Source organism: Thalia democratica, chromosome 4 (assembly GCF_965202585.1).
Source record: "Thalia democratica chromosome 4, ktThaDemo2.hap1.1, whole genome shotgun sequence".
NCBI lineage: Eukaryota > Metazoa > Chordata > Thaliacea > Salpida > Salpidae > Thalia > Thalia democratica.
In genome coordinates this window covers 54882426-54896267 of record NC_139168.1, presented here as the reverse complement: position 1 = coordinate 54896267, position 13842 = coordinate 54882426, and the positions used below count along the sequence as shown (strand labels likewise).

The window sequence follows — 13842 nt, the reverse complement described above, 5'->3', positions numbered from 1 at the left end:
ACAGACTAGCTTGAAAAAAACTTAGACAAGGTTAAATCTGTTTAAGAGATTTTTTTTAAGACTGGGGTGTGTTTAGGTGTGTTTGAAACTTTCATTTCAAACACTTTGATAAATTTTCGAATCAAAATATAATTTTTATGATTGTAGTGTAGTTTACTAATTTCAATTTTATTCTTGTCTACTTTTATATTGTGTACTGTTTTATAATGATGATATTTTAGTAAGGTATCTAAGCTTGATTAAGTGCTAGTTTTTAGAATTTTCATCTTTAAATAAGCTTAAGCTGGTTTGATATAACTCAGACATTTTTGCTTTTAAAATGGCAAGTATATAAAAGATTAATTATTTATTAGTATTTTATTAAAGTATTTGAGCATTAATTATGTTAAAAATTTGTTTTAGATTTTTTACAATAGAAATAGGTATTAATTTTATTTAGTTAACTAACTACTAAAACTGTTCAAAAATATAGGTTTAATCGTTTGCTAACAAAAGATCCTAGTAAAGTAACTTCACTGGAATATAAATAAAAACAAATTGTACAGTAATCTTCCTTTATAGTACCAACATATGTTTCTGTGTGTTAACGAATAACCTCACTTATATTGTGACGTAATGTTCAACACCTCATGACATTAGATGTAATGAATGCGGTAGGACTTTTTATGGGTAGTTATAAATATTGGGTACTTTTTTTGCAAAATTGCTGCAATCAAAAGTACCCAATATTTTGATGACGTCATTTACTTTACTTTGGGTAGTTTTGAAGCTTAAACTTTGTAAACAAAGCAAAATTGCTGTCCAGGCCTATGATAAATTCACATTGTTTGTTTTTTTAAATATGAAAATGCATAAATCTGAATAAAATCAATGAAATAGTACAAAACATTTCCCTTTGTTATTAAAGTTATAGAAATATAATTTCTAACTCTTATATTTTTTGTGTAAATTACAATTTCAAACTCAAAACAAATTAAGCACCAATATCAAGCTAAATTATAATAAATTTGATGTCTTATTTAATCATAATTTTAGGCTAAAACTTTATCTTTTATAAATACATGAATAAAATTAAACTTATATATCATAAACTAATAAACTTAAATATTTAATTGCTTTTATTTTACAATATAAAGTGCTTATAACAATACAACAATTAATATTGATTATTATATTGTAAAATAAAATTGATTAAATACTTTAGTTTATAATATATTAGTTTAGTTCTTTCTATATATTTATATAGCTTGTTTAAAACAAAATATTGTTTTTTTAGTTTAAATTTATAGTTAAATAAGACATCAAATGTATTATATTTTCAGTTTGATATTGGTGCTCACCTAAAGTTAACCATAACCGTATCTTTTTATCAGAAGTCAGGTTTTACTAAAGTTTTTGCAACATGTTCTGTTGAGTCACTAATGAAACTCAAAGAGTGCAACTTGATGAAAATTATTTGGTATAAAATAAAACATTTGTTAGATAAAAAAAATTTCAGGGTAGTCACTTTTGTTATTTCTAAAGAGTTTAAAAGAGCTCTTTTTCAATACAAAGGTACCCAACCATTGTTTTGTAAAAAAATTAGAGTTGATCCAATATCCATCAAAAAAGTAAAAGTTGATATTAATCTGAAAAGTAAAAAAATTAAGAATACAATTGATGATCCAAATTTAAGTACTAAGTCAATTAAAAATGTGAAGTATAGAATTAACAACAAGCATAAGGACTTTAAAAAAATATATAGCAAATGATCTAGAGAATTGCTTGAAGAAAGTAGGTGATGGATTCATTCAGTCTATCAAAATTTTTAGTGATCCTATACTTACAAACGTCCATAAAAACTTACCTTCATTTATTCTTTTCTTCACAGAGGATCAGTTTGTTGACATGGTCACATGTTCTGCTCAACTAGGTTCATTTCTAAGTGTAGACAGAACTTTTCATCTGGGAACATATTTCTTGACTGCTATTACTTTCAAAAACAAAAAAGTAACTTTTAGAAATAATAGTTCGAATCAAGTATTTTTAGGTCCTTGTTTCTTACACAAAAAAGCCAGAGAAGAAGATTATAACTATTTTCCTCTTATATAAAATCAAACATTTAAATAACTTTCCTACATTCATTTTTTTTAACCCTATCTTTCGTCTCAGATGGTGAACAAGCACTTGTAAATTCAATCTACAAAAGTTTTCCTGACAGCACAAAGTTTAGGTGTCATGTAGATATTAATAAAAACATAATTTATAACTTGAGAAAGTTTAATATGGACTATTCACAGAAAACAGACGTGAAAAGAAAGTTTAATAACTTAATTAATTCTAAAGATATATTCAGTGTTGCAAAAACTAAAGGAGAAATGTTGAATTTTGTGATGGATAAAAAAACAGAAAGTTGTGTAAAAAAGCTCATTGAAGAAATTTTTATGTATGTAAGTCAACCTATGTGGGAAAAAAAATTATTAAATCCGTTGACAACAAATTAATCAGAATCAATTAACCATGTAATAAAGAATTATGTGAATTGGACAAAGACAAACATTGCAGAACTAATAGATAATTTAAAATCAATTGTAAAATTCCAGTATAATAACTTAAAGTATTCAATTTCTGATCAAGGAGACTATAAGCTTCAAAAATTTATTTCATATTATCAATTTCTATCATTCAGTGAAGCAGCCAAAAACAACCACTATAAAGATCTTATAAAAAATTCATTTAGATATTCAGTTTCCGATAGTGGTCACACCAAAATACCTAAACATTTACAAAGCATTGCTAAAAAACCTGGTAGTAGAAAGAGGGTTAAAGCGACTCGAACTTTTTCAAAACCATAAACAAATATTTGCTATAATTTTCTCTTCAAAGCCACTATGCTTGATCTTAGTTTTGTACTTGATGTTGTTTAATTGACTTACTCTTTAAATTTAGGTCATCAATATTTTTTATTTTTGACATAAATTCAATTTTCAATTATTTTGATTTACATTAGATCAAATCTAATTTTCTTACAACACATTGGTTTTGTACATTTGTACTGAAACAGAGACTTTTTAAATTCTTTAGATAAAACAATATTGACCACCCTGATAAAGTTTTTATCTAAATAATAAATGTTTTTATTAGTATGTATATGACACCTAAGCTTTGTGTAGTAATTAAATTTACAAGTGCTTGTTCACCATCTGTGACAAAGCATAGGGTTGAAAAATTGAAGGTAAGAAAATTATTTAAAGTTTTTGATTTTATATAAGAGAAAAGAAAGTTATGATCTTCTTCTCTTGCTTGTTTGTGTATGAAACAAGGACCTAAAAATACTGGATTAGAACTATTATTTCTAAAAGTTACTTTTTTGTTTTTGAAAGTAATATCTGTCAAGAAATATGTTCCCAGATTAAAAGTTCTCTCTACACTTATACCTGAACCTAGTTGAGCAGAACATGTGACCATGTCAACAAACTGATCCTCTGTGAAAAGAATAAATGAAGATAAGTTTTTATGTACATTTGTAAGTATAGGATCATTAAAAATTTTGATAGACTGAATGAATCCATCACCTACTTTCTTCAAGCAATTCTCTAGATCGTTTGCAGTATTTTTCTCCTTATGCTTGGTGTTAATTCTATACTTCACATTTTTAATTGACTTGGTATTTAAATTTGGATCATCAATTATACTCTTAATTTTTTTTACTTTTAAGAGTATTAACTTTTACTTTTTTGGTGGAAAATGGAGCAACTCTAATTTTCTTACAAAACAATGGTTGGGTACTTTTGTACTGAAACAGAAATCTTTTAAATTCTTTAGATAAAACAACATTGACCACCCTGATGAAGTTTTTATCTTAAGAATGTTTTATTGTATACCAAACTATTTTAATCGAATCATATTCTTTGAGTTGTTTAAGTAGGTTTTATAGTGACTCAACAGAATCCTTTTTTTCCAAATACAGCTTTTTGATAAAAAGTTACCTTATACAACAAAATAACAAAATAATTTGGATGCCAATATTTGTTAGTATCAAAAGTTTTGAAGACCGTTAAATTATTATACTTATTTCGTTTCCAAGAGCTTTACAATTAAAAACTGTGTTTAGAAATTTGGCTGTAATTTCTTCTAGACCATTTACATGTGGATAGAATGTATTAATATATAGATCAATTGTCAAATTTAGTGTCAACTGCGTGCATTGTGGTCAACTCCCATCCACATTTGTGGTGCTCACACTTACATTGTTTAAGAAAGTACTGAGTCTATTGTAAAGTGTATGTATCTCTTATTTGTACAACTGCATCTTTGTTCTTGACAATCCAAGCAAATACTTTTAGACAATTTATTTAGTTTAAGATTGGAATACTATCTATGGGTGATCCCAATTGTAATTTGACTGCAACTCTATCACCCTCATATATGTCAAAGTGTACACTCTGTCAAGTGTTAAGTGGCCCTAAACAAACTTAGGAACTTCACTTAAATAAAATTCTTTGACTCTTTTTCACATACTTTTATTGTGATTGAACTAAAGTATATTTGCCTGTATAAATTATTAGTGCACAAGTAGTTACCTAGGACTAATGATATTTCATTTTTTTGTTATACTAAAATGTGTATGTTTTAGTATTTCATTTTAGTTTCTTTATTTGTTAGATTTAAATTTGTTTTTGTTCAGTTCTGATTTAGTTCAGTTGTAAAAAGAAATTTTTATCTGAGTTGGTCTATTTTAATTTTTGACCATATAATTAAAAGTAAATCATGGTTACATACTTAACATAACTGTTTATTTTATAAAATCAGAATTGTGTTTTTTTATGATCTATAACTGTCAGTAAACATTTAAATTAGATTTTTAAGTGTTAATTTTCTGTTTAAATATCAAGTAGTATTAATATTGATAACCAAAAATTGCTTTTTTAAACAGGATTACCTAGGAATAATGATATTTCTTTTTTTTTGTTATACTAAAGAGTGTATGTTTCAGTATTTCGTTTTAGTTTCTTTATTTGTTAGATTTAACTTTGTTTTTTTAAGTGCTGTTTTAGTTCAGTTGTAAAAAGAAATTTTTATCTGAGTTAGTCTATTTTAACTTTTGACCATATAATTAAAAGTAAATCATGGTTACATACTTAACTGTTTACTTTATAAAATCAGATTTGTGTTTTTTTATGATCTATAACTGTCAGTAAACATTAAAATTAGATTTTTTAGTGTTAATTTTCTGTTTACATATCAAGTAGTATTAATATTGATAACCGAAAATTGCTTATTTTGAACAGGATTACCTAGGACTAATGATAATCCATTTTTTGTTATACTAAAGATTGTATGTTTTAGATTTATACACCTGTTTTTAATTTTCCAACACATTTAACGGAAGAAATTGTTTGTTTTTAAAATAAAAAGTTCAAGTATTAAAAGTATTATAGATAGATGTTTTGTTTTCTGCTTTTTCAAAATATGTTTGGATTATTATGAAAACTTAAGATAACTAGTGAATTTTTTAGGGTGTTTTATAATAAAATATTTATCTTATACATTTAGGTAAATATAAAGTGTTTTTAAAGTTGTTGTGTGTGTGAAAAAATTTACATAGTTTAAAATAATAAATTTTTAACAAATGCGAAAATGTTTCATTTCTTTATTTATTAGTTAAAATTACAGGTGATACTTATTTTTGTATACAATTAAAGTTACTTTGAATTCGATTTAAAGTTTATAGTATAATGAAATATTATAGTTATAATTGAATAATTTTACAGTTTGAACTTAAGCTTCAACTAGAGTTAAGAGCAAGTAATAAAATTTGTTAAAAATAAATTCTAGAACCCATATGGCTTGTTTAAAGTATTATTTAAATAATTATGATTAATAGCTTACAATTAATTAAAACTTTACTAGGTTTTTGTTTTTAATCAAAATGAGAGTAGTCTCTTTAGATTTAATTTAAAACTATTTATGCCTTATTTTAGTTTATCTATACACATCACATTACCGACTTTAATCATTATTTTAACTGGTCAATTATGTTTTTTACGAAAATCATAACATAGAAGAAGTCTTGTTGTATCATGTTAAATAAGTTTCAAATGTATAATTTCAAAATTACTAGTAATTACAGTAGTTATAACTTAGTAAATAAGTTTATAAAGTACACATGACTCAAAGAAAATTACACATAAATTAAAAACAACTCACTTTATAATTGTCATTATATTTCATTAAAACTTATTAAATATTTAAAATAGTTTCTTATTTTATTTCTATACATTTAGTTGAATTTGTTTACAATTAAAAATTACATAGAAAGCGTATTTTTTATAAACAGAGACGCTTGTTCTTTGTAATTTTAAAATAAAGCTCCAAAAACTAGCAGTACGACTTTTAATGAAGCCATTTGTTATAGAATTTTTAAATGTAAAATTGTTCAATTTACTTTTCAGCGCGACGTATTTTTACAACTTTTTTGTATAATTTTAAAATCAAAACTACCCAAAATATGCTATGACGTCATCAAAATATTGGAGCCTTTTTTTGCAAAATTGCTGCAATTATACTCATGAAAAGTACCCAATATTGCTCGAAAAAAAACTACCCATAAAAAGTCCTACCCTAATGAATGTATTTTGTTTATTCGTTAACAACAGTAAAATTTGAATCAGTTATTCTTTCAATTAAAGTGAGTTGTTTGTTTATATTATGACTTGCTGTTTTGTTGTGTATTTTAGTTTACTTTACTTATTTTAGACTTAATAATCACAAATATTATGTAGTTTTATAACATTCGGATTTAACATTAAGTATTTTACCTATTATTAACTATTATCGGTAAAAAATATTTTATTTTAATGAAAACATGTATACACCTACTTTATTCTATGCTTCTATTCTTTCATTACAGTAATTATATTTTTACAGAACCCAGTTGAAGTGATGTTTCTGAGTGTTAACGAATTAATACACTTCAACTGGGTTCTGTAAAAATATAATTACTGTAATGAAAGAATAGAAGCATAGAATAAAGTAGGTGTATACATGTTTTCATTAAAATAAAATATACAATAAAGTAAGATTACTGAACAATTTGTTTTTATTTAGTTAACTAACTACTCAATTTTTTTGAAGTGAAAACTATTTAATACTACGAAAAAATTATTTTCATAAGTATTTTTTATAATATGAAAATGTGGTTTCTAATATAAAAAATGTATAAAAGTATTGCATAAATATTTTTCAAGCTCGGTTTTTATAGAGAGTTAGGTTGTAAGTAAAATAATAAAAATATTAAGTTTAACTTATTCTGTGTTTATGAAAGTACATAGTTTATTAAGGCTTAAGTATATTAGTCAATTTAAATTTTATTCCAATAAATATTTATAATTTAAATAAATGTAGCCAAAAGTCATTTAAATTAGTTAAGTTAATAAAAGAATAACTTTCTCTAGTGTGACTAAAACTAAAATCAGAAGATTATTAAAGTGTCATTAAAACTAAAAATGCGGCCCGCGAAGATTTTGGAAACTTGCAATTTGGCCCGCAAGCAGCAACTGCCTGCCGACCACTGAACTAGACTAACATTTTTAAAAATCTTAATTATTTGAGATTTTTAAACAGCCAAAATAATTTCAAACTAGCATGAGTTTTTCTTACAATTCATACTAGCCAGAGTTAACTCAAGTGTTTGGCAACCCTGTTCATACTATTTTTTGAGTCGTTTTTAATAGATTTTCATAGAGATCAAATTTATTTAAACTATTAAGGCATAAGGGGTAAAGCACTTTTTTACAACCAATTAAATTGTATTGTTTTAACTAAGCTATAAGTTGATTTCAAGCCTTATTTATATTCAAACTAATTTTTATGATAAAGTCTATAGGCTCCTTATGGGAGGAAAAATAAATAAGCTAATAAACAAAAATCACTATAAGACTATCTCCTCCAACGTTTTTTAAGATAAATACCCTAAATTTCTAGGAAAAGTTCCTTGTGTAACGTGACAGCCATTCAAGTTAAAGAGCAAATTAGTTATTTCGTGTGTTATTAAATTCATAACTTAAACAGTTACGTCAATACTAGTAAAGTTTATTAACTTTTAACTTGAATTATTATTCAGTTTCTAGTTTAGGCGTGATTAGCAAGATGTCCTGGAAAGTTATATTTTTTAAGCTCTTTATTAAATTTTATTCTTGATTTTTTTTTTGGTTTTATAAAGTATTTTAACTGTCTAGCAATTTCATAGTTAGTATCTAAGTAATAAATATTGTTTTTAAAATTGTCCACAAGGTAATTAAATAGTTAAGTTATAAACAAGTTATAATTAAATCAATCACATAATTACTAACTAAGTAGTAAAGGTATTTTTTAAGTTATAAATTCAAAATTTTAAGTTATATCGTTTGCTAATAATAAACCTAGCGAAGCAATTTCACCAGAATATATAATATCAAGTTTTCACATAGGGGTAGAGAGTACATTACATTTTTAGTCATATTGTAAAATAAACATCTAAACTAGGGTTTCCTAAACTTCTTTTTCAATTTGCCCCATTTGAAGAAATAAAAAAGGCTATTGTCCCCTCCAACAAGACTACCATTTAAAACACCTTAGACTTTTTTTTATCTTCATCTGCAACTCAAGAATATGTAGTGTAAATTTAAAAATTTTGAAATTTCCTAAAGTTTTAAAATCGCCCCCTTTCGCTTCTTCACTAATTAAGGCCCCCCAACTTACTAAAATCGCCCCCAAGGGTGCAGTACCGCCCACTTTGGGAAACCCTGATCTAAACATATGATTCTGATGTGTTTTGGCATCATTAAGAAGAGTTTTTAAATAAAACTAAAATTTTCCAAAAAATAAATATCGCAACCCAAAAAACACATATATTTATGATTTTTAAATTAAGTCATAATAAAGTTATTTATACATGTCCTAGAGATAGACTTATAATTTATAGAGGGTTGCCAAATATTTTTTGGAAATTTTCTCCAGGTTTTCAAAATTTCCTCCAGGTTTTTGAAAGTACACACTTTTGGGTCTATTTTTAGTTTAAAGTTAAGTTTTTTGAAACTGTGTTAAATGGTATAAAAACATTGAAAAGATACTATAAAGTTACTTTAATACAATCAACATAAACATCGGCGAAAGTCAGCAGACAGAAGTCTGGACTTTCGTATGCCGTGAGACAAACTCAAGTTTAACATAAGGGTTGATCATACCTATTCGATCTGTTGTCTAATGATTGAATTGGTATGATCAACTCTAAAGCTACTTAAAATATGTTTTTTAATAAAAAAAATTTTGATCATTACAAAATAATTTTATCTGAACTATAGATTTTTTGAGTCATATCGAAATTTAACTAGTTAAAATGTTCAAGTTATAAAAAATTCCAGGTTTTTTTCAGGTTTCAAGGTTTTTTGACAATTCTGTTTATATCTTAAATGAATGCTTACACTAAAAAATATACATTTAAAGACTTTTAACTGCTTTATTTAATTATAACGTCCTAATCACACAAATTATGTAAATTTTGTCTGTAAAACGGTGCTTTTCGAAAATTAAAAAGCACAGCTGGTTGTTTAATCTTTTTTTTTTAATTATTGTAAAATGAAACTTTGTAGGTTTACTTACTTAACTTCAGAATTTAGGTGATGTGGTATGCATATTAGTGGGATATTTGATGTCATAACTCAAAAAGCTATAAATGTTTTCAAAAAACCTTAAACAGTTAATCATTTTGCATTACAAGAAAACAAAAAATAATAATAAGTTATGATTTACCTGTGCAAGATTATGTTGTATGACATAATTTAATGATTGAAAAATAGAGACTAGAACAAAGAAATAAAGAACATTGCAAAATAAAACGAACAGCGTACTGTTTCATTTTGCATTTACACTTACAGTACTGCAAAATGACTGATACTTTAGAAATAAAACTATAAAATAACTGTCACATGATTGATAAAATCTAATGGACTTTCTATTTAAAATAATTAAGTAAACATAATATTCATAGAGATACAAAATAACTATCATTTAATTGTTTTTAAAAGACATCCCTTCTGCTAATAATGCTATTTGGATATGGTTTCTCAGTGAATAAGTAATGCCGTTTTAGTTTGCGCCTCCCATAAGGATCCTATTGTTGCCTCCGACTTTGACCGGCTATATCTCAAAAATTATTTTGAATTTTTTAAATCTGTAAAAAGAATCTTGTAGCTTAGTAAAAACTATATAAAATAAGATCAAAAACCAAAAAAGGGTGTTTACCCCCCCCCCCCCCTATGCCCTTAATGTTGCATAACAATGCCCTAACACATTATCTTCATTTCTTGGATGGATTTGATACAAAGCTTTTAAATAAGAGAATTAAAACATTTAAACAAACTAACAAATCAAGCTATAGTTAAATAATATGTAAAATATTTTAAAAACTTAAACTAATAGTAAACTGAAAACAATAACGTACTTAAACCTAACTTAAAAATAAAACTTTATACAGATAAATAATTATTTTACTATTAAATGAAACTCTTTATATTTAAACAATAAAGTTACAGTAACTTTAATTAATTTACATGCAGAACTTATAATAATTATTTTACTTTTAGTCAGGTAGGTGTTCTCAAAAATCATAATATTTAATTACTGAAAGTGATTCAGAATGTATTTTATAACTGTATCACGATGCAATTGAAATGACATTACATTAGTAATATTTTTCGGTGTGTACCTCCACACTTTTAACACTCAAAATTAAAGAAACTAACTGTAAAAACAGCAGAACAATTTGCTTTTTATATTAGAAAAGGAACCATTTTACAGCAAAAATTTACATATTTTGTGTGATTATGATGTCATAATATGTCAAAAGCAGTTGAAATGTCTTTGAATGTATGCCTTCATTTATAAGCTTTCATTTAAGATATAAATTGTAAGTCTAAGTATAAAATACTTTATTTTCATTCAAGTTTAAAAAAAAGAACAGGTGATTTAAGGGATTCAAATCAGTTTTTTAAAATGCAATTTTTTCCAAAGTTTTTTTTATTACAAAATTCTTTTTAACGAAGCCAAAACACATCCGAGTCATATGTTTAGATGTGTCCAGCAAACATCACCCAAGCACTCCCTAGCCCTATTTCTCAGTACTCTTTTTTTATTAAACTAACATATGTTTCTGTATGTTAACAAATTAACACACTTCAACCGAGTTCTGTAAAATAAATAAATACTGTAAGGAAACAGTACAAGATGAAATAGATGAACGTTTGTATTTAATAGTTATGTCATAATTGAAGATTAGTGGTTAATATAAGTTGCAACATATGTTATTAAATCCGACTGTAAAAATATATTTTTTTTAAAGTAAAAAAAAATATTTAAATAAAGAATTTACAAAACCAATGAAATAAAGCCCATAACACACTTTTTAGCTTGAAAACAACTTATTAGGGTTTCCACTTTTTGAGACAACTTAAAACAGCCCAGGTGACCGAAAACTAAACTGAGTGATATCAATCTAGCCTGATTTAACTTAATTTATGAAAATTAGTAACATAAACAAAATACTTTTATTCAAGTTTAAGAACCTTAAAGTAATGAATATGACTTTAAGGAATACATTTCATTAGAAAAAAGTATTTTATTCTGAAACATTAGCTTAAGATTTAAAAAAAAATATCTTATTTAGTCTGAGTTTTTCATAAATATTCAACATGAGTGAGTTTTTCAAAACTTAATTAGCCTGAGTTATCCTGATTTTAAACTAAGTGTGCAGCAAAAACTGAGTTATATCAATAAACTTATATTAAGTTTTAAACAATAAATACTTACAAATATGCTTTCAAAAAAAAGACAACAGTACTTACTTATTGACCATTTTATTATAACTTATACTTAAGAGAACTTAACTAAAATCTGTAATTAACACTTTTTGAAAACTACTGCAGTCCTAGAAGAAATAACTTCAGTAAAGCTGGCTTGTTAAACTTTAAAATGCAGAACCCCTGTATTAACAACTTAAAATGTGCTATCTCTTAACACATTCGGCTAATAAATATATTAGTTTAGCTTATAGCTTAAAATAAAAAACATATTTAAGAAAAAAACTTAAAAGATAAAATACATACTTCTCAACCCAACTACAAGAGACCACTTTAACCTTTCTTTGCTGGGCTTTTTTAAGGTAGATTTTTCGACCATCTTTGAATATTAGATGTGTTAAATTCTTGTCCTTGTTAAAGTCATTTTCCACCTTAAAATGTATTTTATTAACATTAAAACCTTTGATACAACTTATTTTTATTTTTTTTTAGTTTTAGACAAAGTAGCTTCAAGCTCTTTAATAGTTTTTATTTGCTTATTGTTATTTTTTAAGTTAAAGTTTTTATATTAAGCCTTTGTCTTCATATATGTTTGTTTTGACTATTTAGAACTTATTTATAACTAAAGAGCCATAGGAACAATATTGTTTTATATAAGGATTTTTTGAAAAATAGCTTTTTTATAATTTTGTAATTAAAATCATAATATAACTATTAAGGCCATAGGGGACCTTGCCTTTTACAACTTGATCCTATTTTTTCGAGCTTAATCATAGCTATCAGATATGTTTTAACAACAACTAATTCTTGTGATATAATTTTAAAAGTGCCAATAAAATCTTTAATAGAGTATAAACAGGATATTTTTTTTTTTTTATGATTTAAAATAAGATAAATAACAAAGAAATTTATTTATCGATAACTTATAGAAAGTTTAATACTAGGCTTTTTTTTGTAAAATAACTGTTAACTTGTAAGCTTTTATAAACTTATAATTAGGTATAACATTAGACAATAAATTAGTAATACGTATACTCTAATTGTTTAATATTTAAAACTTAGAAGCAAACTTTAGAATTTTTTCAAGGATTGTCACTGGTGTAATAAGAGAAGAACTAATAAGTCTACACCAGGACAAAGATGAACCATTAAAAATGTTTGCTACTTGGGGTGCAAAGCAAAGCAGAAACTTGTAAAATCACCACAGTTAATAGCAAACGTGGTGAGCATAATGTGATAAGCTAAACAAAGGAATCAATGAAGGACATAATGTTTGCGGGTGGAGGAGGCTATGACATTGGGATAAAAGTCCTTAGCATTGTGAATATTTTATCTATGTCATCATCTGAGATAGCTCTATCAAAGACAAGAAAATGAGTTGTCATGAGACTAATAATTTTTAAACTGCACCAGCAGTCTCCATCTTTCAACGTCTGAAAAGAATATGCATCAATGTAGGGTAGAAGTGCCATCATTTTAATTGCCATAGCTGTAACAATTTATTCTACTTCTTCAATAACACAAGTCTCCTAACTTACAATATGTAAAATTTTGTCTTTTTGTTGGCTTAAGGCCATAGGGGGGTTCACCTTAAGTTGATATTATTTTGTTAAGTTTTATCTGAGCTGATAGACATTTTGACCGCTCAAAATAGTATAAAGTAATTTTTGAAATATAAGCTATCAAATTCAGTGAGCTTAATAAGTTACTAATGAAAGGTGCATACCAAAAACATAAAAAAAGAACTATTTCACTAAAAATCTATCTCCTCCTTCAGTTTTTGAGCAACCGTTCTAAAAAAATTCAGAGTAATCTTTTATAAACTTTAAACAACTTGTAGGAAACATATTTTTAAATTTTGTTAAAATAGATTGTGCAAATTATATATTTTATTCGCGACCGGTTTCGGTGGCAAGAAATTGAGAACTTTTCAAGAATAAATAAAATATTAAACTGCACATAACAACTATATAATATTATATATATATATATATAAAAGGTTTATTTAAAGATGTAAAACTCAAAG

The 13842-nt window shown here is 25.6% G+C and overlaps 1 protein-coding gene across 7 annotated transcripts in view; it reads right to left on the bottom strand.

The window, feature by feature from the left end:
• The window catches only part of LOC145834033 (uncharacterized), a 98007-nt gene that overhangs the window by 70415 nt on the left and 13750 nt on the right, over window positions 1–13842 (bottom strand). For all 7 annotated transcript variants that reach the window (XR_014369772.1, XM_082941347.1, XM_082941351.1 and 4 more), the window contains exon 3: window positions 12123–12247. Coding sequence is in view for 6 of the 7 variants with exons in the window: in XM_082941347.1 (XP_082797473.1) it covers window positions 12123–12247 (125 nt within the window). In the remaining variant the exon portion in view is untranslated. The remainder of the gene's footprint in view (window positions 1–12122; window positions 12248–13842) is intronic.